This window comes from Giraffa tippelskirchi, chromosome 3 (genome assembly GCF_054371585.1).
Source record: "Giraffa tippelskirchi isolate mGirTip1 chromosome 3, T2T-mGirTip1v1.2.pri, whole genome shotgun sequence".
NCBI lineage: Eukaryota > Metazoa > Chordata > Mammalia > Artiodactyla > Giraffidae > Giraffa > Giraffa tippelskirchi.
In genome coordinates, this window is record NC_137277.1 from 28,654,557 (window position 1) to 28,679,346 (window position 24,790).

General features: G+C 46.1%; 2 protein-coding genes and 1 long non-coding RNA gene across 9 annotated transcripts in view; 2 read left to right on the forward strand and 1 right to left on the reverse strand.

The window, feature by feature from the left end:
• SLC47A1 (solute carrier family 47 member 1) overlaps window positions 1-1,847 on the forward strand; it is a 66,483-nt gene extending 64,636 nt beyond the window's left edge. For 2 of the 3 annotated variants that reach the window (XM_081583632.1, XM_081583631.1), the window contains exons 16-17: window positions 227-305; window positions 1,271-1,847. In XM_081583632.1, coding sequence (XP_081439758.1) covers window positions 227-305; window positions 1,271-1,497 — 306 coding nt within the window. In that variant the 3' untranslated portion in view covers window positions 1,498-1,847. Of the gene's footprint in view, window positions 1-226; window positions 306-1,225 lie in introns of all 3 variants that reach the window. The other variant, XM_081583630.1, reaches the window with a different exon arrangement.
• Window positions 1,848-3,600: 1,753 nt separating this feature from the next.
• Window positions 3,601-24,691, forward strand: LOC145543128 (multidrug and toxin extrusion protein 2-like). Of its 5 annotated transcripts, XR_014080452.1 has the most exons (9): window positions 3,845-4,038; window positions 4,759-4,797; window positions 8,194-8,387; window positions 13,325-13,432; window positions 13,610-14,117; window positions 15,399-17,463; window positions 17,554-17,656; window positions 22,738-22,825; window positions 24,034-24,691. XR_014080452.1 is itself a non-coding variant. In XM_081583636.1 (8 exons), the coding sequence occupies exons 4-8, from the start codon at window positions 13,368-13,370 to the stop codon at window positions 24,144-24,146; spliced, it is 483 nt and encodes a 160-aa protein (XP_081439762.1). In that variant the 5' UTR covers window positions 3,601-4,038; window positions 4,759-4,797; window positions 8,194-8,387; window positions 13,325-13,367; the 3' UTR covers window positions 24,147-24,691. The 5 variants fall into 5 exon arrangements, 2 of the variants coding, with proteins under 2 accessions (XP_081439762.1, XP_081439763.1); XM_081583636.1 differs by lacking the exon at window positions 17,554-17,656 and having other exon boundaries at window positions 3,601-4,038; window positions 13,971-14,117; window positions 15,399-15,468; XM_081583637.1 differs by lacking the exon at window positions 17,554-17,656 and having other exon boundaries at window positions 3,687-4,038; window positions 8,197-8,387; window positions 13,971-14,117; window positions 15,399-15,468.
• Window positions 20,710-24,790, reverse strand: part of LOC145543130 (uncharacterized) — a 32,087-nt gene continuing 28,006 nt past the window's right edge. Inside the window, exon 4 of the long non-coding RNA XR_014080455.1 lies at window positions 20,710-22,843. This is a non-coding gene — a long non-coding RNA (uncharacterized LOC145543130). The remainder of the gene's footprint in view (window positions 22,844-24,790) is intronic.

The window sequence follows — 24,790 nt, forward strand, 5'->3', positions numbered from 1 at the left end:
AATCCTACAGTTGGTCCCCGACTTTCCTCGTCTTTTTTCCAACCTTCCCCATGCACTGGCCCTGCGTCAATCATTAGAAAAGAGGATTCCACGCTTGTTAACTGGAGAGGCTCCTGTGTTACCTGTCAGTGAGAGAAAATGGCTGGGTTTTTCCTCAACGAGGGTCAGGCCAGGTGTGTGACCGCACTGGGATGGAGCCTATGGACTGATGTGTCTCCTCTCCTAGGCTCAGGTACACGCCAATCTGAAACGAAGCATGGCCGGGAACAGGACGGCCACTCTCCCTCAGGACCCACTTTGCCCAGGTATGATACACCTGCCCCTGCTCTTGGGAAGGCCCCTCTAGGTGTTCACAACTAGATTTGCTGTGCTGAGCTCCCATTTAAATAGGGAAATAATGTCTCAGAAACAAACGATAGGGAACATCCAGTTTGAACAGTTTGGATGATCGGGAACATCCATCAGTTGAAGTTTGTTTGCTTTAATTGCTGACTCAGACATGCTGCAATAGATGATTAAGAGCTGCAGGTGATCAGTTCAGTACTGGTGCAAGCATTTAGGGTATTTTCCTTACTGTTCCTCTTCTGAAGTATCATGAGACTAAATCTAGGTCTGGGTCACTATCCTGCCTGGTTCTTAGAGGGTCCTTTAATGGGAAGGCTTGCATCTCCCCACTGACCCAACGTGCTGTGAACACTCTTGAATCACCTCTTAGGTCATCCTTTCCTCCACTGACCTTATTTTCTTTCTGAGATGCTAATTTGATGGGTGCTGGCCCCTTGAACATTTCCGCTAGGCCTCTTAAACTAGGTCTTCCCTGGTCGCTCAGTTTTAAAGAATCCACCTGCCAGTGCAGGAGGCGCAGGTTTGATCCCTGGGTTGGGAAGATCCCCTGGGGAGGAAATGGCAACCCACTCCAGTATTCTTGCCTGGAAAATCCCATGGACAGAGGAGCCTGACAGGCTATAGTCCATGGGGTTGCAAAGAGTCAGACACGACTTAGCAGCAAAACAACAACAAAAACTCTTAACCTAAAGAGCTACCTTACTTGGCTTTATATACGATGGAGCAGAGCCCCTGCTGACCCCAGCAGGATCTAGTTAGTGTCTGTGGGTTCGTGGACAACACCTGAGTCAGGATTTCCTTTATTCTCCATGGTAGCAGCTGCTTCCTGAATTATCATTCTCTCAGCTGGTACTGCATACGAGCTTTTCCTTTTATACAGATGAAAAATATCCTTTTAAGGTGCTGAGTTCCTTTTCCCCTCCAGTGGGCCCTGAAAACCGTGGAGGAATGTTGATAAGAGATGTTGGACAGAAAGAGGAGACTCAGTCGGATCAGCAGATGCACCAAGAAGAGTGTCTCGAAGTCCATCCCAGGGCCGCGTGGAGGTTGTCCGGGAGACAGCTGGTGCTGCGGCGGGGGCTCCTGCTCCTGGCGGTCCTTGTCATCTTACTGGTGGGGATTTTAGTGAGAGTCTATGTCAGAGTTCCGTGATGTAGCAAGAGAGAGACAAAGTCAGGCCAAGAGATGCTTCTGAGCTTAAACGAACAGAAATTCATTGGCCCAAATGTTACTAAGCTGTGCTCATGGATGTCAAGAACCGAGAGCTCCAAGATATATTTCTGATGAAGAAAACGAAGGAAGGTAAAAAGTATGTGGGAGTCCAAGACAACATTTGGGAGATTACATCCACCATCATTTCCACCAAGGACCACTGTGTACCGGCTGCATCATGTAGGGCTTTGATGTTTCTTCTGCTTACTGTTTTTTTAGCCACAAACCCATATACTGAGCACTTAAAGATTCTTACTATTTGAATTATTTAAAATATATTTTACAACATATCTTCTTCATGCCTTAGATTATTATTCAGTGGGAAACGATGTTTGTTATTATTCCTTTGGACTCTAAATCTCAAGTACTGAGGGCGGTGGACGTGCTTAAGAAACTAAAAGGGGAGAAGACAGATTACCAAGAAGAAAGGAGTCAGGTGGCATCAGTTAGCTTGCCTCGTATTCAGGGCCTGTCTGATCATTGGTTTGGACCGATATGTTGCGGCGGGGGGTGGGGGAGGTGGCAGCGGGGAAGGAAATGAAGGACCTGCACTTTGATTTTTTTTCTTTCTTTCTTTATTAGCTGTGCTGGGTCTTCGTTGCTGCTCGGGCTTAGCTGCGGTGAGCGGGGGCTACTCTAGTTGCCGCAGTTTCTCTTGTCGTGGAGCATGGGCTCTTAGGGCACACGGACTTCAGTAATTGAGGTGCTTGGGGTTAGTTGCCCCAAGGCATGTGGGGTCCTCTCAGACCAGGGATTGAACCTGTGTCCCTGCATTGGCAGGTAGGTTCTTAACCAATGGACCACCAGGGTAGTCCCAGCACTTGGTTTTTCTAAAGTGGTGGACAACTGACAGAAATACAGGGTTCAAAGAGTTAATTCAGGCAAACTGGAGGGAGAAATCAGACCCTTTCCTATGTTGACAGAAAGAAGGGCCAAAAAAGCTGAAAAGCAGCAAAAATGAAGAGTGTTCTAGGAGAGGGAAAAGTTACATCCCGGGAGGGCTTCCTTTGTGGCTCAGACAGTAAAGACTCTGTCCAAAATGCAGGAGACCTGGGTTCGATCCCTAAGTGGGATCCCAAGGGTGGGATCCCTTGGAGAAGGAAATGGCAATCCTCTCCAGTATTCTTGCCTAAAGAATTCCATGGACAGAGCAGCGTGGCAGGCTATACAGCCCATGGGGTCTACTTCCTGGGTAGGCCCTATTCATCTTGTTTGGGTGGTTCTCATCTTAGAAAAGGCACAGGCTTTTATTGGCTGGCTTCCTTATAGCTCAGTCAGTAAAGAATCTGCCTGAAGTACAGGAAACCTGGGTTCGATCCCTGGGTCGGTAAGATCATCTGGAGAAGGAAATGGCAACCCACTCCAGTACTCAGGACTGGAAAATCTCATGGACAGAAGAACCTGGTGGGCTGCAGTCCATGGGGTGACAAAGAGTCAGGCATGACTGGGCGACTAACACTTACTTACTTTCGTATATCCAGAAGGTTCTGGGTGGACCCATCTCAAAATGATGAGATTCTAATGAACATGCCCTTCTCCTTGACTTTGGGGATTGTTGGGAAAGTCTTGGAGTCATGAAAACCCCATCACTGCTAACTCTTAGCAGGCAGGAGGACGGTCCACAGAGGCCTTGGATTAAGGGGTGAAGCTTGGATGCAGCCTGGGGGTGGGGGTGGGGGAGGTGTGCTGTTAGCCAAGCGAGCCTCAGGACCTACTAAGATCGCTGCCTTCGGGGTGGGGACCAACAGCCAGGCCTGGCCTTTGCCGGGAAAGACCAGGTAACCCAGAAAGGAGAAAAGTGAGTGCCTCTTGAATGAAGACACCCTGGGGCAGGTTTTCAGTGTGTGTTGGGGGTGGGGCGGGGGGGGCAGTTCTCTTAAGGCCCTCATTCCTCTTGGGTCGGTAAGAGGAAGGCCATCTTCCAGTGGAAGGCTGCACCCAAGGGGGACCTCGCGATGGGGGCCCCAGCAATGTCCCCGTCCTGGTTTGTCGTGCCCTCCCCATCCCGCGCCCGCCAAGTCCAACGAGCTGCAAACTGCTGGCACCTGGAGCAGGTGAAAATGCTTTTCACCCCAGGAGAAAATGCTTTGACTCGGCAGGGGGCAGGTGAATGCTGACTCCAGGTCCCCTCTCTTCCAGTACTTTTCCCACGAAGGACGCCTCTGCACCGAGCCCCGGGGGTCACGGAACTGCGAGGGTTCCCCCCCCCCCCGCCCCAGTCGGCCGCGGCGGGGGGCGGGGGCTGGCGGAGGTGGAGCCCTCTCCTCACCCGACCCCCTGCCCCGCCACCCACGCGCTCCCTGGGCCAACGAACGCGCCTGAGCTCAGGCCCCTCTGCGCCAGCATAGTCACCCCTGCCCCCTCTGCCACCCACACCCCCGCGGCGCCCCGCTGGCGCGAACGCCTGCAGGCCCTGCGAGGACCGCTGCCGCCCCACGTGGGGCCGAGACGGCGGGGCTGGCGGCGCTCGCTGGCCCCGTGGTGAGTGCGCAGCCCGCCCCCACCCCGGCGGTTCTCCTCTTCGCGGTCACCCCGTGTCCCCGCTCTCCCTACCTCCCCCACCCCACCCCCGTCCCTCTTTAGGAAAGATGTTTTCCTTACTCTCAAACCAGCCCCAGGGGACCCACCTCTAATTATGCAAGAAATTTGTAGCCGGGAGACAACTCTGCAGGTAGAGCAGGAAGAACCACATTTTCCCCTTTATTATGAAGGTAAACTAGGTAACTTATCTACATCTAGGCTGGCTGCCATTAGTTAGAATTAGTTGACTCAGTTCAGTTCAGTGGCTCAGTCGTGTGGGACTCTTTGCAACCCCATTAACCACAGCACGCCAGGCCTCCCTGTCCATCACCAACTCCCAGAGTTTACCCAAACTCATGTCCATTGAGTCGATGATGCCATCCAACCATCCCACCCTCTTGTTGTCCCCTTCTCCTGCTAGTTCACTAAGGCCACACTATTTCAGCCTCATAGTAAAGTTGTCTCCCATCCGCCATGGATTGAAATTATACCTTCTTTGAAGATCTGCATTTGGGGGAGTTCCCTGGTGGTCCAGTGATTAGGACTCTGCCCTTTCACTACAGAGGGCATGGGTTCAATCCCTGGTTGGGGAACTAAAATCTCACACGCTAAATGGTATGGCCAAAACCAAGAAACCACCATAACATCCGTGCTTTTTTTTTTTGGTGAAATCGTGGACAGCTGCCTGTCTCCTGCATTTCATCAAGGACTTCAAAGAAGGTGAGAAACTCCTGCTGGTGATGGCAGGTGGTCTTTCCCAGTCTCAGAAAATGTCCCTTCTGTCCCCACCTAGATGGGTGTACAGCTCTAAATCATGACAACCTTGGTACATGGAATCAGACGTTTTATTTTCAGGTCTGTTATTGTGAACCCATTTGGTAGGTTGCCTTTTCATTTTGTTGATGGTTTCCTTTGCTGTGCAGAAGCTTTTAGATTTATGTAATCTCGGTTATTTTTACTTGGTGCCTTTGATTTTGGTGTCAGATCCCAAAAAACTTACTGCCCAAGTTTTCTTCCAGTTTTATGGTTTCAGCTCTTTCACCCATTGTAAGTTGATTGTGTGTGTGGTGTGACGTAGGGGTCCAGTTTCATTCTTTTGCACGTGGACTCCCTTTTCCCAGCATCCATTTCTGGACAGTCCATCCAGTACACCATCCTATACTTTTCCTCACTGATGATCTCTGGGTGGCCTCTTCTATGTTCACTGACACCCTCAGGACCCGAGTGCCTGTCTCCTTGGCTGTGTTGGTCCACCTCTCTCCATCTCACTGGCTTCCAGAACCCCTGAATCCAGTTTGGGTCCCCCACCCTGCACATTCCCAGCCCTCAACTTGCACCCACAGTAGAAGCTTTGAACTTTACACCCCCGCTCACCTCCTTTTATTCCTGGAGCCCTGTCTAGTCTTCACACCTGTGTCTCCTGGCCTCTGCCCTCATGGGGTCTTCTGCGCCCTGATCCCTTCATCCTTCCTCCCTCTGCAGCCCCCCACTTGGTCCCCTCCCAGAACCTAGGGCCAGTCAGTGCCTGACCGCCCCTTCTTCCTCTTCCTTCAGAACTGCCACCTGGACCATCGCTCTCCTCTTTGAGACCAGCCTGCCACCTGGGCACAGAACCGTCTGCTCTCCTCCAGCCCCTTCTCTTTAACTAGACCTGCTGAATTATGATAAAGGTCTCCAGGTCTCATTTTCTATAAAAACTTGTCTCTTGTCCACTCCCCTCTGGCTTCTGTCCACTTACATCCCTTGCCAGAAAGTCTACACTACGTCTCAGTAATGCAGCAAATACAAACCTAAAATTATACAGATAGGCCTGAAAAGAGTGTGTGGGAAGCAGGTATGTTGCAAAGGCAGGTGTTTCTGTGCACACGGTCTCGGATAAGAAGTTTCTGTGCCTGTCCTCCCTTGGGCAGTGAGTGGCAAGATAGCGAATTGCTAGGGAGAGAGTAGGCTCATTTTGAGAAAACTATTTATGAAAGCCAGACACAGTTAACATGTTTTCTTTTTTTACCTTGTGAGAAAATTCTGAATATATTATGACAGGGTTTACAAGAGTGTTTGAAGATAAGAGAACATTTCTATATACCCACCTTGCTCCACAAAGCATTTGAGTTGGTTTATAAAAATACTTTCAAGGCAGAAGGATAATCACTGGCTTGGTAGAATCGGGTCCAAGGCACACAGATGGAAGATGCAGCAAGTGGGGTAACTGGCATCTGAGAAGCTGAAAATCTACCCTGAACCCCCACCCCGTGGGTCCCCCAAGTGTCCCTGAGCCACCTATCATGGACCAGAGCCTTTTTTTCCCCCAAAATTTGTGGTTTTTTGTGCTTTTTAAATTTTAATTGCTTAATGATTAATTGGATAATTGTTTTACAGTAGTATGTTGATTTCTGTCATACAACAATGCAAATCAGCCATAAGTACTCATATGTTCCCTCCTTCTTGAACACCCCTCACCATCCCATCCCTCTAGGTTGTCACAGAGCACTAGGTTGAGCTCTATTATAGCAACTTCCCACCAGCTATCTGTTTTACACATGCTAATGTATGTTTCAGTACTACTCTCCCAGTTCCTTCCACTCTCTCCTTGCCCCACTGTGTCCACAAGTCTGTTCTCTATGTGGGTGTCTCTATTCCTGCCCTGAAATAGGTTCATTTTTTCTAGATTCCATATATATGCATTGATGTACGATACTTGTTTTTCTCTGATTACTTCACTCTGTATAACTGGCTCTAGGTTCATCCACCTCATTAAAACTGACTCAAATACATTCTTTTTTATGGCTGAGAAATATTTCATCATACACATGTACCACAATTTCTTTACCTATTCATCTGTCAACAGATATCTAGGGTGCTTCCATGTCCTAGCTATAAATAGTGCTGCAGTGAACACTGGAGTATATGGGTCTTTTTCAGTTATGGTTTTCTCAGAGTATACACCCAGTAGTGGGATTCCTGGGTCATATGGTAGTTTTATTCCTAGTTTTTAAAGGAATCTACATATTGTTCTTCATAGTGGCTATATGAATTTACATTTCCACCAATAGTGTGAGAGGGTTCCCTTTTCTCCACACCCTCTCCAGCATTCATTGTTTATAGATTTTTGATGATGGCCATTCTGACCAGTGTGAAGTGATACCTCATTGTAGATTTGATGTGCATTTCTCTAATAATGAGCGATGTTGAGCATCTTTTCATGTGTTTGTTGGTCACCTGTATGTCTTCTGGAGAAATGTCTGTTTAGGTCTTCTGCCCATTTTTTGATTGGGTTGTTTTTCTGGTATTGAGCTGCATGAGCTCCTTGTATATTTTGGAGATTAATCCTTTGTCAGTTGTTTCATTAGCAATTACTTTCTCCCATTCTGAGGGTTGTTTGTTTTTAATTTTTTATTGAAGGATAATTGCTTTACCGAATTTTGCTGTTTTCTGTCAAACCTCAACATGAATCAGCCATAGGTATATACATATCCCCTCCCCTTTGAACCTCCCTCCTCTGAGGGTTGTTTTTTAATTTTGTTTATAATAGTTTCCTTTGCTGTGCAGAAGCTTTTAATTAGGTCCCACTTGTTTTTATTTCCATTACTCTAGGAGGTGGGTCAAAGAGGATCTTGCTGTGATTTATGTCAGTGTTCTGCCTATGTTTTCCTCTGAGAGTTTTATAGTTCCTGGCTTTACATTTAGGTCTTTAATCCGTTCTAAGTTTATCTGCGTGTATGGAGTTAGGAAGTGTTCTAATTCCATTCTTTTACAGCCTTTCTTGATGCTGATCTTAGGGAGTTTCTCTTGTAGACTCATACCGCGCACACCCTGTGGTGGAAGCCCGTGCCCCAGACAAGCACAACAGGCTCCAAGAGATATAGCAGCAGTCCTGCGCACCTTCTATCACACAGGCTGCTGGGAGGGAAACTGTGATGTCAGGACTGGGCTGACTTGAAGCAAAGCCATCTGTCTCTGACTGGTAACTTGACTTGAATCTAGTAACCAGTCCTGAAGCTGTAGAGGAAGAGTAACACAAAAGTGCATCTGTTTACCCAAAAAAGGCTCATGTGTGACTTTTTATTCAATATGAAACTGTTTGAGAGATTGACATGCTTCATCTTTCTCTCTTCTAAGAAGGCAGAGATGTCTCGGAGCTTTTGCCCCAACTCTGTGAACCTGGGCCCCCTCGCATTGGGAGTGTGGAGTCTTAGCCACTGGACCACCATGGAAGTCTTGAAGTATGAACTTTAAAATGGAATGGTTATGATGTTAAAACAATACACCATATAGTCATGACTGGAGTAAGAAGCGGAGAAATGGCTAACATGGTGAGTTTCACATTACATGTATTTTGCCACAATAAATACCAATGAGGAGAAGTAGTAGAGCTGGAATATGTGAAAGATGGAGACCTGTTTTACATATACTAGGAATTCCACAGGGAGAGGCTCTACTGGTGGGGATGCAGAATTCAGACACTGATGAGAGAGATCAGAAGAGGACTGAAGTGATAATAATGATATTATATTCAGCAATAATAACATTGTATTAGAGATTCTAACCTGTGCAATTAGGCAAGAAAAGGAAAATGCGTTGATTTATAAACTGAATGGCTGACATGGCTTTCCTGTCCTGTTGTTTGTGGATTTTTCTCCAGCGGACCTCTCTACTACATAGGAAGGCTCAGCGAGCAGCTCAGTACAGAGGTGGGCTTGGTCCCGTGATGTCTTTACTTTAGGGTTTATGTCGGGGGCGGGGCAGAGAGCAGCAGCCGTGCCCTCCCCCACCATCTCACCCCACCTTCCATCCCCCAGGATGAGAAGGGCTTAGCTCTGAGGTGCTCACACCAGGGAGCTCTGGCACTTTGCTTTTCTGTTCACCCAGTCTCTGTGCAGTGACCTCAAGGGAGGGGTGGTCAGCAGTGGGGTCTGGCTGAGCTGCCTGTGACCCAGAAGTGAGTCCCCAGCACCACTTACCACTGCCTCCTGGGGCTCCCCTGGGAAGAAGTGGTGGGACCTAGCTTTCTTTTCTCTGGTCCTTGCCTCTTGCTGAACCTCGGCTGCTCCCTTATGTTCAGTGTTGTTAATGGATTTCGTTTCTGTTAAGCATCTTTACTGACATTTTTGTGCATTTTGGGAAGAAAGGGGGTTAAGCATGTGAGCTGTCCATTCATCATGAGCTGAAGCCAATACATATACTTTGGACCCACAAGTCTTGTAAATTTTTATATAGTCAGGTCCATTGTTTCTCAGATTCTTAATCTTAATGATTTTTAATACATATGTTTTTATCAACTTAAGTTGGCTCTCCAACAACAACAAATTAGATGGTTCTTTGGAGGATGCTGCCTCTAGTAGGAACAAGAAGTTAAAGCTGATGTGTAAATTATTACAAGCAGACATGAGATTCACTTCAGTTCAGTCACGTCCAACTCTTTGCAACCCCATGGACTGCAGCACGCCAGGCTTCCCTGTCCATCACCAACTCCTGGAGTTTATTCAGACTCATGTCCATTGAGTCGGTGATGTCATCCAACCATCTCATCCTCTGTCATCCCCTTCTCCTCCCGCCTTCAATCTTTCCCAGCATCGGGGTCTTTTCCAATGAGTCAGTTCTTCACATCAGGGGGCCAAAGTATTGGAATTTAGCTGCAGCATCAGTCCTTCCAATGAATATTCAGAACTGATTTCCTTTAGGATGGACTGGTTGGATCTCCTTGCAGCCCAAGGGACCCTCAAGAGTCTTCTCCAACACCACAGTTCACAAGCATCAATTCTTTGGCGCTCAACTTTCTTTATAGTCCAACTCTCACATCCATACATGACTACTGGAGAAACCATAGCTTTGACTAGACAGACCTTTGTTGGCAAAGTAACGTCTTTGCTTTTTAATAAGCTGTCTAGGTTGGTCATATCTTTTCTTCCAAGGAGTAAGCATCTTTTAATTTCATGGTTGCAGTCACCATCTGCAGGGACTTTGGAGCCCCCCCAAAAAAGTCTGCCACTGTTTCCACTGTTTCCTCATCTATTTGCCATGAAGTGATGGGACCAGATGCCATGATCTTAGTTTTATGAATGTTGAGTTTTAAGCCTACTTTTTCACTCTCCTCTTTCACTTTCATCAAGAGGCTATTTAGTTGTTCTTCACTTTCTGCCATAAGGGTGGTATCTGTGTATCTGAGGTTATTGATATTTCTCCCAGCAATCTAGATCCAGCCTGTGCTTCATCCAGTCCAGCATTTCTCATGATGTACTCTGCATATAAGTTAAATAAGCAGGGTAACAATATACAGCCTTGACATACTCCTTTCCCAATTTGGAACCAGTCTGTTGTTCCATGTCCAGTTCTAACTGTTGCTTCTTGACTTGCATACAGGTTTCTCAGGAGGCAGGTCAAGTGGTCTGGTATTTCCATCTCTTGAAGAATTTTCCAGTTTGTTGTGATCCAGTCAAAGGCTTTGGCATAGTCAATAAAGCAGAAGTAGATGTTTTTCTGGAACTCTCTTGCTTTTTCAATGATCCAATGGATGTTGGCAATCTGATCTCTGGCTCCTCTGCCTTTTCTAAACCCAGCTTGAACATCTGGAAGTTCATGGTTCACGTACTGTTGAAGCCTGGCTTGGAGAATTTTGAGCATTACTTTGCTAGCATGTGAAATGAGTGCAATTGTGCAGTAGTTTGAGCATTCTTTGGCATTGCCTTTCTTTGGGATTGGGATGAAAACTGACCTTTTCCAGTCCTGTGGCCACTGCTGAGTTGTCCAAATTTGCTGGCATATTGAGTGCAGCACTTTTGTAGCATCATCTTTTAGGATTTGAAATAGCTCAACTGGAATTCCATCACTTCCACTAGCTTTGTTCATAGTGATGCTTCCTAAGGCCCACTTGACTTTGCATTTCAGGATGTCTGGCTCTAAGCGAGTGATCACACCATCATGATTATCTGGGTCATAAAGATCTTTTTGTATAGTTCTTCTGTGTATTCTTGCAATCTCTTCTTAATATCGTCTGCTTCTGTTAGGTCCATACCATTTTAGTCCGTTATTGTGCCCATCTTTGCATGAAAAGTTCCCTTGGTATCTCTAATTTTCTTGAAGAGATCTCTAGTCTTTCCCATTCTATTGTTTTTCTCTTATTTCTTTGCATTGATCACTGAGGAAGGCTTTCTTCTCTCTCCTTGCAACTCTGCATTCAGATGGGTGTATCTTTCCTTTTCTCTTTTGCCTTTCACTTCTCTTCTTTTCATAGCTGTTTATAAGGCCTCCTCAGACGACCATTTTGCCTTTTTGCATTTGTTTTTCTTGGGGAATGTCTTGATCACTGCCTCCTGTACAATGTCATAAACCTCCATCCATAGTTCTTCAGGCACTCTATCAGATCTAATCCCTTGAATCTGTTTCTCACTTCCACTGTATAGTCATAAGGGATTTGATTTAGGTCATACCTGAATGATCTAGTGGTTTTCTCTACTTTCTTCAATTTAAGTCTGAATTTGGCAATAAGGAGTTCATGATCTGAGCCACAGTCAGCTCCCGGTCTTGTTTTTGCTGACTGTATAGAGCTTCTCCATCTTTGGCTGCAAAGAATATAATTAATCTGATTTCGGTATTGACCATCTGGTGATGTCCATGTGTAGAGTCTTCTCTTGTGTTGTTGGAAGAGGGTGTTTGCTATGACCAGTGTGTTCTCTTGGCGAACTCTGACGTGAGATTAAAGCCAGTTTATTCTACCATCCATGTTTCACTAACAGCCCCCAAGGGCAGCAACCATGTCACAGGATGACAACAGAGATAATCCTGCAGGTTGAGTAATGGTCTGTTTAAAAAGCAGGCAAGCTTAGAGCTTCAGTTTTCCATAATCAGTTATTAAAGTTTTGGCATCTGAAGGGCCATACTTCAGTTTAGTGGGTAATTTAGACATAAGGAATGCTGGACACATAATGTGTGATGGGGTCAGATTTCATCAGTTTTTGCGATGTTCCTAGAGTGCCAGGTTTGTTCTGAGTGCTTGTTTCACATGGGTCATTTAATTTTTTAAAAGGCTTCTTTTTTTGAAGCTCCTATACTGTGGCCACCTGATATGAAGAACTGACTCACTGGAAAAGTCTCTGATGCTGGGAAAGACTGAAGGCAGGAGAAAGGGACAACAAAGGATGAGATGGTTGGATGGCATCACTAAGTTGATGGACTTGAGTTTGAGTAAGCTCCAGGAGTTGCTGATGGACAGGGAAGCCTGGGGTGCTGCAGTCCATGGGGTTGCAAAGAGTCGGACATGACTGAGCGACTGAACTGGATCTCTTTTTTAAAAAAATTATTTTTAGCTGTACTGGGTCTTTGTTGCTGCACACAGACTTTACTTGCAATAAGCAGGGCCTGTTCTCTAGCTGTGGTCCTTGGGCTTCTCCTTGTGGCGGCTTTTCTTCCTGTGGAGCACAGGCTCTAGAGCATGTGGGCTTACCATTTGTGGCACTTAGTTGCCCCACAGCATGTGGAATCTTGCCAGACCAGGGATTGAACCTGTGTTTCTGCATTGGCAGGCAGATTCTTAATCACTGGACTCCAGGGAACTCCTGGTTCATTTAATTTTTACATAGTATTTCTGTATTTACAGTTCACTAAATCTTGTAGAATGTAGCAAGGTTGAATGGAGTTTTCAGAGTGTGTGTTTAGCTAATAAGGGAGGTGCTTTGCCCTCATACCCAGCATCTTCAAGAGGTTCCTACTCTGCTGCCCTTTTTAAAAAAATATATATTATTTTTTGGCTGTGGCGGGTCTTCCTTGCTGCACGAGGGCATTCTCTAGTCGCAGTGAGCAGGGGCTACGCTTTGTTGAAGGCTCGGGCTTCTAACTGCGGTGGCTTCTCTTGTTGCAAAGCACAGGCTCTAGGTGCATGGGCTTTGTAGTTGCAGCACAGGGGCTCAGTCATTGTGGTACATGGGCTTAGTTGCTCCATGGCAGGTGGGATCTTCCTGGACCAGAAATCAAACCAGTGTCCCTTGCACTGCAAGGTGGATTCTACCACTGGACCACCAGGGAAGCCCCTACTTGGCCGCCTTTGACGGGGGAGTGGTCTGGGCAGCTGTTACCTGCCTGTAACAGCCAGTGAGGCTGAGCCGCTTGTTTACATCACACAGCAAGGACACACTGCACCGGGTCTGGATCCCGGAACTCTGACTGCATCTCAGGTTTCCATGCAGGTGGACCCTAGTGCGCTGGTATTCTGGCTTTTGGACCCAACTTCTCGTGACTTGTGGTCATTCGTTCCCAGGTGACCCCTGGCCTCGGTGTGGCGGCCAGTGTCCAGGGGGGAAATGCCCTGGCGGCGGGAAACAAAGTACAGGGGCGACACTCCTGCGTCACCACCCTCCTGTGCATGGTAAGTGTGATGCTGCTCAAGGCTGCCTTCCTGAGTTTTATCTGGGTTAAAATTTGTGTATCACAAGTTCTCCAGGAATTGGCTGACATACGTAAACTCAACTGAAATTTTATTCTTTATGTTGTCTCCAGTTTATTCAGTTAAATAAAACTCCTGATTATGATTTTCTCTTATCAGGTGCCAACTAAATACTGTTCTCCTGGGCCCTAAAGGAAATCATTGCAAAGGCAGTTGTGACCACGTGTAGGCTCCTTTCTGATGAGCATCTGTGTGCCCGGCCCTCCAGGTCCCTGCACACCTGACCCATGGGCAGTCTGAATGTTCTGGAGTCTGAGCAGTTAGAGAAGATGCCGACTGTGTCATCTTACTGAGCATCTTTTCTATGAGAAAAAGGAGTTAGAATCACCTGACTTTAGCTGCCTTTTCCTGGACAGTCAGAAGAAACACTTACATTTCTTAAGTCATTGACACAGGTGTCCCATGAGAAGTCGGTACTAGGATTACTTTTATTTCCCGTTGGTTCTTCGGTATCTTCCAGGTGTCTGTGCCCTTGTAATGGGATCTTACTTGCTGCTTTAAAGGATGTGGTTGCCTCTGCATTTACAAGTGACAAGTATGTACATCTTCTGGAAGGACACTGTAGATTTTATGCCTGCTTTCTTCACTGTACTTTTCTGACTCTGAGGTGAGTGGCATTTCACTCTACAGGAAAATCTGTAGTGCAGCCAGGATTGAGAACCAGAGCTAAACTTGAACAGGTTTGAATGAAGGAAGCCTGAGGAAACCCCCTCCGTCCCTCCAATCATTTATCAAACCGAAGAGGGGTTTCTCTTGTGCTCAGTGTGTTTGTGCTCAGAGTGTGGAAAAACCTCACCCCAGACAGGCGGTTTCCTGTCCAGGGCATGCTGTGACAGCAAGCCCTCCTGAATCACCTGAGCAGTGTTTGCGTAGACCACTGACTCAATCTTAGGTTGAATTTCACAATGTTTTCTGTGATGATGTGTTTGCATAGTTATTTAGATAGTTACTAATAAGTGTCCTGAATAAACCAAATCTTGATGAAAACGCCTCAATAATTTTCACAGTTGCCCCAGATTATGCTTAGGAAGAAATCTGGCTTTACTGCTGTAAAGTGTGCTCATCTCGTGTCACTGATTTTAGACCAGAGTTTAAAATGTAGAATCTCAGGACTAAGGAGGTGGTCAGCTGGAGGAGCAGAAACTAGATTTACCCTCCCGTCTTAAGCAGCTAAAAATCTAGACAAAATCTATTTTGTAAAAAATGGCTTTCAGACTCTGGACCACAGGCGGCACACGTGGATCCGAGGGGTAACACTGAGAGGAGCCTGTGATTGCCTGGCTTACCACGGCGGGGGGCAGTTTCCAGGACAAAGTGCAGACGGGGGCATCTCCTTGGGCTGAGGAAATGGAGCTGGGAGTCGGGGAAGCTGTGTGATTTTGGGCCTCCACCATCTTGAGTTCATACAGACCTGAAGGCAGTGCTCGCAGCTCCACTTAGAGCAGGACTGTGTCCACTGTGCCTCGTTCTACCTGATGGACTTTGGCTGAACTGTTACCTTGTTTGTTTTGGCTGTGCTGGGTCTTCATTGATGTGCACCAGGGGCTTCCTCTAGTTGTGGTGTGTGGGCTGGCTTCTCACTGCAGTGTTTCTCTTGGACAGCAGCCCCTGGGGCACTCAGGCTTCAGCAGTAGCGGCACATGGGCTTAGTTGTCCCAAGGCATGTGCCATCACCCTCGACCGGGGATTGAACCCGTGTCCCCTGCATCGCAAGGCAGATTCTTAACCACTTGACTGGCAGGGAAGCCCAGTGAGGTTTTATGATGCCCTCATTTTCTCAAATAGGAAAGAAGTGTTTGGCGTGGGTGGACTGGCCACTCTGCCAGGTAATCACAACTGTACAAAGCCATCGGTTTCCAGTCATGACTACTTTCTTTTCCTCCAACAGGGACATTATTTCCCTAGTGAGCCAGGTAATGCTGATCTTCGCTGCTTTTCATCTGTTTGATGCGCTTGCTGTGAGTACTTGTGGTTTTACTGTCTGCCACATTAGCACACTTTGTGTTTCTGGTTTTGAATTAAATGCCTATGATTTAATTTTCAAAAACAGGGAGCTCTAGCTTCACGTGGTTGGAGCCAACGGAGCGACAGGTGGGTGACGTGATGTGTGGCATCTGGAGTAGGAGAGCCCCAGGCTAGCCGGCCTCCCTCCCCTACTGTGTCTGGGCCCGGACACTCTGTGTAACTCTGGCCATGTGGTGACACCTCCGAGGCAGGCCATGCTACCTTGGAGTCAGTCCTGACCACGAGAAGATCCTTCTCCCGCCTGATCTTCTGTAGGCTTATGGGTATTTGAAGACCCTTCTGCTGAACCCTAGAGTCATCCTGTGAAGCTTATTCCTGGTTTAGCGATGGGTCCTCATGACATGATTTCTGGGTCCACTTGCCATCTTTCTGCTGCGTCTCAGTCACTCTGGAGACCTGGTGCCCGTGACACTGGCTATGGCAAGAATGTGACAGAGTGAGATAGTTGTCATCCTACTGGCTGTGGGCATTCTAGAAGCCCAATTGCATTAATATTTTCCAGCTATGATATCAGTCTAGTTTTTGCTGAGAGTGCCATCCATGAAACCTCTACATTTTTTAAAAACTTATGAACTATTCTCATTTTTTATTTTTTAAAATTGGTCAATTGATAGGTTATTCTTTGGCCAAACCATGAGGTTCACGGGATCTTGGTTCTCTGACCAGGAATTGAACCTGGGCCCTTGGTCGTGAAAGTGCAGAGTCCTAACCACTAGACTGTCAGGGAGTTCCCTTTAGGAACTATATTTAAATAGAGATTTAAATGCTGTTATCTAGCAGACTTCTGATGAAAGCTGCTGTAGTTGTTGTTAACGTAACTTTAGAAGCATACATTCTCCTTTGTCTCTAAGGCGGGGCCCTGTTTTGAGATAGGATATGTGACTGTACTCAAGAGTGTGAAATGCCAGGTGGTGTTCTGACCTGACCTGGTGATACATGAATGACTGCAACATCAGCTGTTTTCCCTCCCTTTGGGGCACCTTGGAGTCCTGAGAGGAGCAGGGTGCTCTCCTGAGTGCCACTGCTTACTATATGTGTGGTTCTCTCCCTGGAACATCTCTGATGTCTGCTGCCAATCGTGGGATGACAGGTATGTGTCCAAGTCCGAGGTGACTTGCCTCGGATCCTGCTTGTCATGTTAAGGTAAACTGAGACACAAAGCAGTTATCTGCAAAGTGACCCTTGGGGAATAGGAAAAATTATTTCCTCCCTAAATATTTTGTGTATAGAATTTACACTTTGTGTATTTGGTATACAAGAACAGTTTGTGTATCAAGCACACAAAAACACTGGAAATGCCCACTTGAGGAAAATAAACATGACCCTGCCCTCAGGATGAGATCAGGATCTAGTAAGTAATCACACAATTACTCCATTTGGGTTAAGTGATGTGAACGCTGTGAGCGATGGGTTGGAGGGAGCTGGCTGGGAACAACTCCCTGAGTCATGACGCAGTAGCTCAGACCTGGGACATGTCTAGAATCACTAGACAAGGTGAGCCCCGTTTGTTGGAAAAGGTTCTTTCTCTGTTGAATGGTCTTGGCACCCTTGTCAAAAATCAGTGGGCCAGAGATGTGAGGGTTTATTTCTGGACTCTGTTGTGCTCTATTTGTCTCTGTCTGGCTCATGTCAGTACAACACTGGATTACTGTAGCTGTGCAGCAAGTTGTTTCTATAAAAAATTATTATTGAAGTAGAGTTGATTTACAATGCTGTGATTTCTGCTCTACAGCAGAGTGACTCAGTTATACAAACAGAAACATTCATTTTCTTTTCCATTATGATTTATCCCAGGATATTGGATATAGTCGCCTGTGCTATACAGTAGGTCCTTGTTGTTTATCCATCCTGTATGTGAGTTTGCATCTGCTAATCCCAAACTCCCGAGGCTCCCACCCCTAGGAACCCCAAATCTCTTCTGTATGTCTGTAAGTATGTTTCTGTTTTGTAGGAAAGTTCTTCTGTGTCATGGGGCTTCCCTGGCGGCTCAGACGGTAAAGCATCTGCTTGCAATGCAGGGGACCTGGGTTCGATCCCTGGGTTGGGAAGATCCCCTGGAGAAGTAAATGGCAACCCACTGCAGTACTCTTGCCTGGAAAATCCCATGGACAGAGGAGCCTGGTAGGCTACACTCCATGGGGTCACAGAGTTGGACACGACTGAGCAACTTCACTTTCACTTTTATCATATTTCAGATTCCTAGGTAGTACGTTTTGAAATCAGAAAGTGAAGTCTTCCAATCTTCCAAGTTTGTTCTCAGTTTTTTGTTGTGGCCATTCAGGGCCTCTTGCAGTTCCATGCAAGATCAGCTTTTCCATTTTTCCTAAAAGGCCACTGGAAGTTTTTTTTTTTTTTGGTTGTGCTGTACAGCTTGTGGGATCTTAGTTCCCCAACCAGGGATTGAACCTGGACCCTTAGCAGTCAAAGTGCCAAGTCCTTACCCATTGGACTGCCAGGTAATTCTAGAATTTTTATCAGTGTTGCACTGAATCTTCAGATTGCTTTATGGAGAATTTTGAAGTTTTTATTAGGATTGCATTGAATCTGTTGGTTTGCTTCGGAGAGAATACTGCCATCTTAAGTCTTCCAACCCATGAACAGAGACTGACTGTCTTTCCATTTATTTAGGCCTTTAATTTCTTACATCAATGTTTTGTAGTTTTCAATGTATATGTCTTTGACTTCCCTGGTTAAATTTATTCCTAGATATTTTATTCTTTTGGATGCTCCTGAAATTTTAATTTCATTTTCAAATTATTCTTTGCTGGTGTATTAAAACACAGGCGATTTTTGTTGTTGATCTTGTAAGTTTGCTGAATTCATTAATTAGTACTAGTATTTTTGTGTGTATGAATTCTTCAGGATTTTCTATATATAGGGTCATGTCATATACAAACAGAAATAGTTTTACTCCTTTACCAATTTTAATGCCCTTTATTTTTTCTAGCCTTATTGTTCTAAAATAGGATTTTAACATTTTTAATTTTCAATTTCATTTACTTATTTTTTAAAAGTTTTTATTGGAGTACAGTTGATTTACAATGTTGTGTTGATTTCCACTGTACATCAAAGCAAATCAGTTACACATATACATATAGGTATTCTTTTTGTACAATAGGTCATTACAGAGCAGTACTTTTATTTTTAATTAAAAAATAACATAGGACTTCCCTGATGGTCCAGTGTAAGACCCTGCTTTTCCAATGCAGAAGGTGCCAGTTTGATCCCTGATCAGGGAACCAAGATTCCTACAGGCTATGCGGTGCAGTCAAAAAAAAAAAAAAAAGAGTAGTTATAATTTACAGGATGCGAGAGAATTTTTCCTGAAGGGCCTTTGCAGAAATACGCTGTTTATGTACATTATGTTGTTTATGAAATTTATGAAGACATCAGATACCATCTCCCGTTTGCTCCATCTGACACCTGGAAAAGCTGGTGCCTGAACAGGTGAAGCAGTTTGTCTCACAGACAGCAGGTGACAAGATTTGAGCCCAGACAGTTGCCCCCAGAGCCACTCTAGTTACCGTGGTGCACATGGTCTCCCCCTGAGGTTTGAGTCCCTCATTCACCCCGCAGACTCACTGGCACCTGTGCATGGCAGCCTGGGCAGTGCTGGGACCCAGGGAATGTAAAGATAAGCAGGTAGAATCCCCGTCTGCTCTGAGCTCACCCCAGGCTCTTGGTGTTTATGCCTTTCTGTTCTTTGGCACTTTCCCCACCTTTTGCTCTTGGGATGCAGGCACTCCCTGAGGGTCGAGGGATGATCATCTTGCTGTCCTGTCCCTACTCTCCTCCTCGGAAGGTCTGGGGTTCAGCCTGGTGCTCAGGGCTCTCAGCTCTGGACCCGAGTTGGTACCTAAGCTCCTGGCTGCCCAGATGTTCGCAGGCTCTCACTGACGGCTTGGTTCAGGCCCCCAGGTGAGAACTCTGCCCAGGTCAGCCTGCCAAGTCTTAACCAGCTCTGACTGTGCGATCACAGGCTTATCGCACTTTCAGAGGCAAGGAGGTGTGAGTTTTTAAGGGCTGTGGCATTTATCTTAGTGTTTGTCATCTGCAGCAAGCACTGCACCCACTCAGGTGCTATTCATTATGCTCATTAAGGGGGTCTCGCTCAGTACCCAGTTTCCTGTTGGGGGGACTGCAGAGGGGAGGTGCTTGAGGCAGATTCTGTTATCCAGACACTTCATTTCTTCCTTAGGGAAATTCTCCCCTCCCGGGTTTCATCTCAGGATAGCACCAGAAGATCTCTAGGTCCAGCTGCCCGGTGATCCTGGAGGACACCTGTGTTCTTACAAAGTGGGCGCCCCTCTGACAACCTCAGCTCTTACAAATATTTGATGAGCATTTTGGAAATGTTAGGCTCTGCTCAGTGTACTTTTCATCATTTTCCTTTTTCTCGTTAAGTTTATGCCCGGACATACCATCCTTTTGTTGCCATTGCAGACGGAGGCCTTCCCTTCCATTATATAATCTAAGTGGTGGCTGTTTCTATGTATGAGGCCTGTTAACTACTGTATGTGAATGTAGCTTGTTAAAATTCTGAATTCCTCAAGCAGTTTTCAGTTGACTCCCGAGTATTACAGGCATTGTTGTTTAGTTGCTAAATCGTGTCTTACTCTTTCCGATTCTGTGGATTACAGCCTGCCAGGCTCCTCTGTCCATGGGATTTCCCACTGGGGTAGGGTGCCATTTCCTTTTCCAGGGGTCAAAGACCCAAGGATCGAACCTGTGTCTCCGGCACTGACAGGTGGATTCTTACCACTGAGCTACCAGGGAAGACCCACTGAGGCAAACAATCATATAATACTTTTATATTCCCCTTATCAAAGGATATACCATGCATTTCTTTTCTTGCCTAATGCCTGTAGTAGAATAAATTGTTGTGGTGTTAGTGGAAATGCTTGTCTTGTTCAGGACTTTAGTAGAGAAATATCAGAAGCCCTAGCTCTAAGTAGCATGCTCGATTTTGGCCTGACACACACACATACATGGGAAGATCCCCTGGAGGAGAAATGGCAACCCACCCCAGAATTCTTGCCTGGGAAATCCCATGGACAGAGGAGCCTGGCGGGCTACAGTCCATGGGTTGAAGAGTCGGACACGACTTAGCAACTAAACAACAACACACACACACTGTAAACACATATTAATAAATCCATGTATGCATGTCTTAATGATGCTCAAGAAATATCCATGGAGTCTGCTTTATTCAAAGTTTCCAACAAAAATGGTTGAGCATTTTGTCAAATGTATTACATGTCATGTAAATAGTAACAGTTTTGCTCCTAATTTTTATGCCTTATTTCTCTGGCAAGAATGTCTACAATAGGATTTTAACATTTTTTTCTATATCCTCCTCTAGTAGTACTTTATTTCTTAAAACTTTTTACTTAAGTTAGATGATGTATAATGTATATAGATGATGTATAATGTATATAGATGATGTATAATGTATATAGATGATGTATAATATTATGTTACAGGTATATAATATAGTAGTTCACAACTTTTAAAGATTATAATAGCTATAAATGGAACACTAAGTATTTACTATATTCCTTGGAGAAGGAAATGACAACCCACTCCAGTGTTCTTGCCTGGAGAATCCCAGGGATGGTGGAGCCTGGTGGGCTGCCGTCTATGGGGTTGCACAGAGTCTGACACGACTGAAGCGCCGCCGCAGCAGCAGCAGCAGCAGCTGTGTTGTACAATATTTCCTTGTAGCTTATTTTATATATAATAGTTTGTACCTCTTAATCACCTACTCCTATCTTGCCCCTCCCTGCTTCTCTCTCCCCACAGGTTAACTACTAGTTTGTTCTACCTGTAAGTCAGGTTGGGTTTTTTTTTGTTATATTAACTGCTTATATTTTTTAGATTCAACATATAAGTAATATCACATAGTATGTCTTTCTCTGAATGCTTTACTTAGCGTAATGCCCTCTAAGTCCACCCATTTTGCTGCAAATGGCAGAATTTCATTTCTTCATTTTTTATCACTGAGGAATATTCTATCATGTATATATACACACACATCTTTATTCATCTTTTGATAAAATACTTAGGTGCTTCCTTATCTTGGCAGTTGTAAATAATGCTGCTATGAACACTGGCATGCATGGATCCTACTGAATTAATGTTTTTGTTTTGTTCAAATACATATCCAGCAGTGGAATTGCTGGATCACTTGGCAATCTTATTTTTAGTTTTTCTGAGGAACCTCTGTACTGCTTTCCACAGTAGCTGCACTCACTTACATTCCCAACAGTGCATGAGGGCTCCCTTTCTCCATATCCTCGCCAACACTTAAGTTCTTTTTGATGATGGCCATTCTGATAGTTATGGGTGATATCTCACTGTGGTTTTGATTTGCATTTCCCTGATGATGGTTAACAACGCTGAGCCTATTTTCTGTGCCTGTTGGTCATCTGCAAGTCGTCTCTGGAAAAATTTCTATTCAGTTCTGCCCATTTTTTGATGTTGAATTGTATGAGCTATTTATATATGTGGATGTTAACCCTGTATCAGTCACATCATTTGTAAATATTGTCTCCCATTTAGTAGGTTTTTTTACATTTTGTTGATAATTTCCTTGGCTGTGTGAAAGCTCTTCAGTTTCATTAGGCCCCATTTGTTTATTTTTGCTTTTATTTTCTTTGTTTTAGGAGATGGACCAAAAAAATTGCTACGCTTTATGTCAAACAGTGTTCTGTTCTTTGTTTCTAGCACTTCATACACTACTTGACACAAACAAAGCCAGGAAATACTGGTTAAATCCCCACATAAAGCAGCCAACAGTTTTGGGGGTGTTTATTGATGGACTGAATGCCATTGACAGGTCAGTGGGAAGCCTGAGTCTGATCCTGGTCCATAATTATCTACAACTTTAGGGAAGTTATAAGGGCTTCCCTGGTAGTTCAGTTGGCAAAGAATTCCACCAGCAATGCGGGAGACCCCGGTTTGATTCCTGGGTCGGGAAAATCCGCTGGAGAAGAGATAGGCTACCCACTCCAGTATTCTGGCCTGGAGAATTCCATGGATTGTACAGTCCATGGGGTCAGAGAGTCAGACACAACTGAGTGACTTTCACTTTTGGGAAGTTATATTAACTGCAGTTTCCACAGTGGATGCCGAAGGATGTCAATGGTGGTAGGAGCAGAAGTGCCGAACACCTAAATGGGCTGCTCATTTCCCACCCGCAGGTCTCTGGCCGGGCTGATGGTCTTCTTCCAAACCCTCTTCTACCTGGTGTACATCTGGAGGATCGACTGGAAACGCGCAGCAGAGCAGGTACCAGCGCGGGGCCCCCTGGAGGAGGGGGTGGGGTGGGGTGGTGCTGTGATCCCAGGGCAGGCGATGGTAAGAATTTTAATGACTCTTACCAGGGTGATGGTAAGAAGCCCATGGGCAGCAGGACGCACTGTGACTAGTGAAGAGGTGTCAGATGTGAGAGTGAGGGCCAAAGGAAACCTGTGTCCTCTTAATACAGAGCTAATTTCTCATCTGCTAAGCAGGCACAGCCAGAGAGAGAGTTAGCTTAGAAACTAACGCATGAGGTTGTCTTGGGAGAATAATAGTGCTTCCCGTTTTTTCTGATCTGTTGTCTAGTTATAGCATCTTAAGGATCTTTGGTCCATGGTTTCCTGAGAAGCAGATGCTAAGTGTCTGTGGTCAGGGAGGTCTGTGGGGGCAGAGCCTGTCCTGCGGGTGGAGGACCGGGATCCTGACACTCGGGGCGTCTCTGGATTGAAGGATGAGCCCTGCCGACTGTGTCAGGTTCAGGGTGAGATGGTGGGAGGTCGGCCAAGGGGAGGTGTCATGGATACGGGGACATGAGAAGGAGCCGAGGGGCACAGACCACCACTGTCCACGTCCTGACCACCTCGAGGCTCCAGGGCCCTCATGACTGTTCATGGTGACAGGTCACGTCCTCCCTCCCTTCAGTGTGGTCCACGGAGGCAGTGAGTGTACAGGGTGTTGTTATTTTCATGAGCTGACGTTGGGGAGGACGACAGTGGTCTCTAGTGTCGTGTTCACTGTCACTGTCAGGACTGAGCAAGAATGTGCTCGGAGCCGAAACTTCTAGTGCAGCTCCCGCAGAAGCGTAACCACAGTCTGACCAAGGAACCGGCCAGCATGGCTGTACTTTGTTTACCTCTGACACTTGTGCTCAGGCACCGGTTTAAGCCAGGACGTGAGGGGACAAAGAGGCCATATCCAGCGCCATAGGTGAGGGGGTGTCCTCTAGTATTCTCACTTCTGTCTTTCCTGCCTGGAGCTCAGAGTCACTGGTGCAGGAGCCTCTGCTGCCTGCCCATGTGGCTAGTCCTGCCCTCTGACCAGGAGACGGGCTCCAGGCCCCCGATGGGTTGTGGCTACTGTGGCCCGTGTGTTAACAGCCAGTGACCAACGACCACGTGGGCTCATGTCACACCCAGGAACGCCTTCACTCAGACTCCCACGTAAGTAAATATCATCTCCCTGTTCTCCACAAACAGATCTGTCCATCCTGAAGAAAGAAGCACCGGCTGGGGCCATCCTACCGGACCTCATCCGACCCGAGAGCCAGACTGCGCAGCTGATCAGGGCGGCCCCTGCCACAACATCCTGACAAGAACCCAGCTGATTGTGTAGGGCGGGGCGGCCGCAGTTTTGGCTGTTGCTGTCCTCGCAGCGGGAATTTTAATGACTCTTCACTGACCGTGGCTGAAATGGAATCATCCCAGCCCCAAACTACCAATGAGAACGATATGTCACACGTGCAGCATGGGAGGTGAGCTCTTCACCTGGACAGTGGCATCAGTCCCAGCTGAGCAGGGAAAGGATGCCAGGTTCATGTTCTTATTCTGAAGATTCACACTATCGTCCCGGACATCAAGAAAAGCGTTATAATTTTAAGTGAACTTTTCTCCCAAACGTTAACTCTTATCGTGGTTTTTAACTCTGCACGTTCGGTGTCCCTGGCTGGCTGTGTTCTTTATCCCACCTTACATTTAATACCTCTGTCTTCTAGGACAGTAGGTCCTCCAACAGTAACTGCTGGCCATGGTGTGTTTGTGGCACTCTTGTGTGTCCAGTCTCGTGTGTGAGTGTGCATGAAGTCCTGTCTTGGGCAGTGCCATGCAAGCTTTTAAATAATAAACATTTTAAAATACGTGCTCAGACTATTTCTAAGTGGTAACTTGTAGCTTACTGCCTTTTAAGAAATTTGTTAAACTTTTGTATTAATTAAAAGATGACTCTTGTGTTCTGTCC

Excerpts from the sequence above, each read along its gene's own strand:
- LOC145543128 (XM_081583636.1), top strand. The coding sequence starts at position 13,368 with ATGCCCTGGCGGCGGGAAACAAAGTACAGGGGCGACACTCCTGCGTCA. Across the intron at positions 14,118-15,398 it reads TGTACTTTTCTGACTCTGAG|GGACATTATTTCCCTAGTGA; the intron begins GTGAGTGGCATT and ends TTCCTCCAACAG. Across the intron at positions 15,469-22,737 it reads ATCTGTTTGATGCGCTTGCT|GTCTCTGGCCGGGCTGATGG; the intron begins GTGAGTACTTGT and ends TCCCACCCGCAG.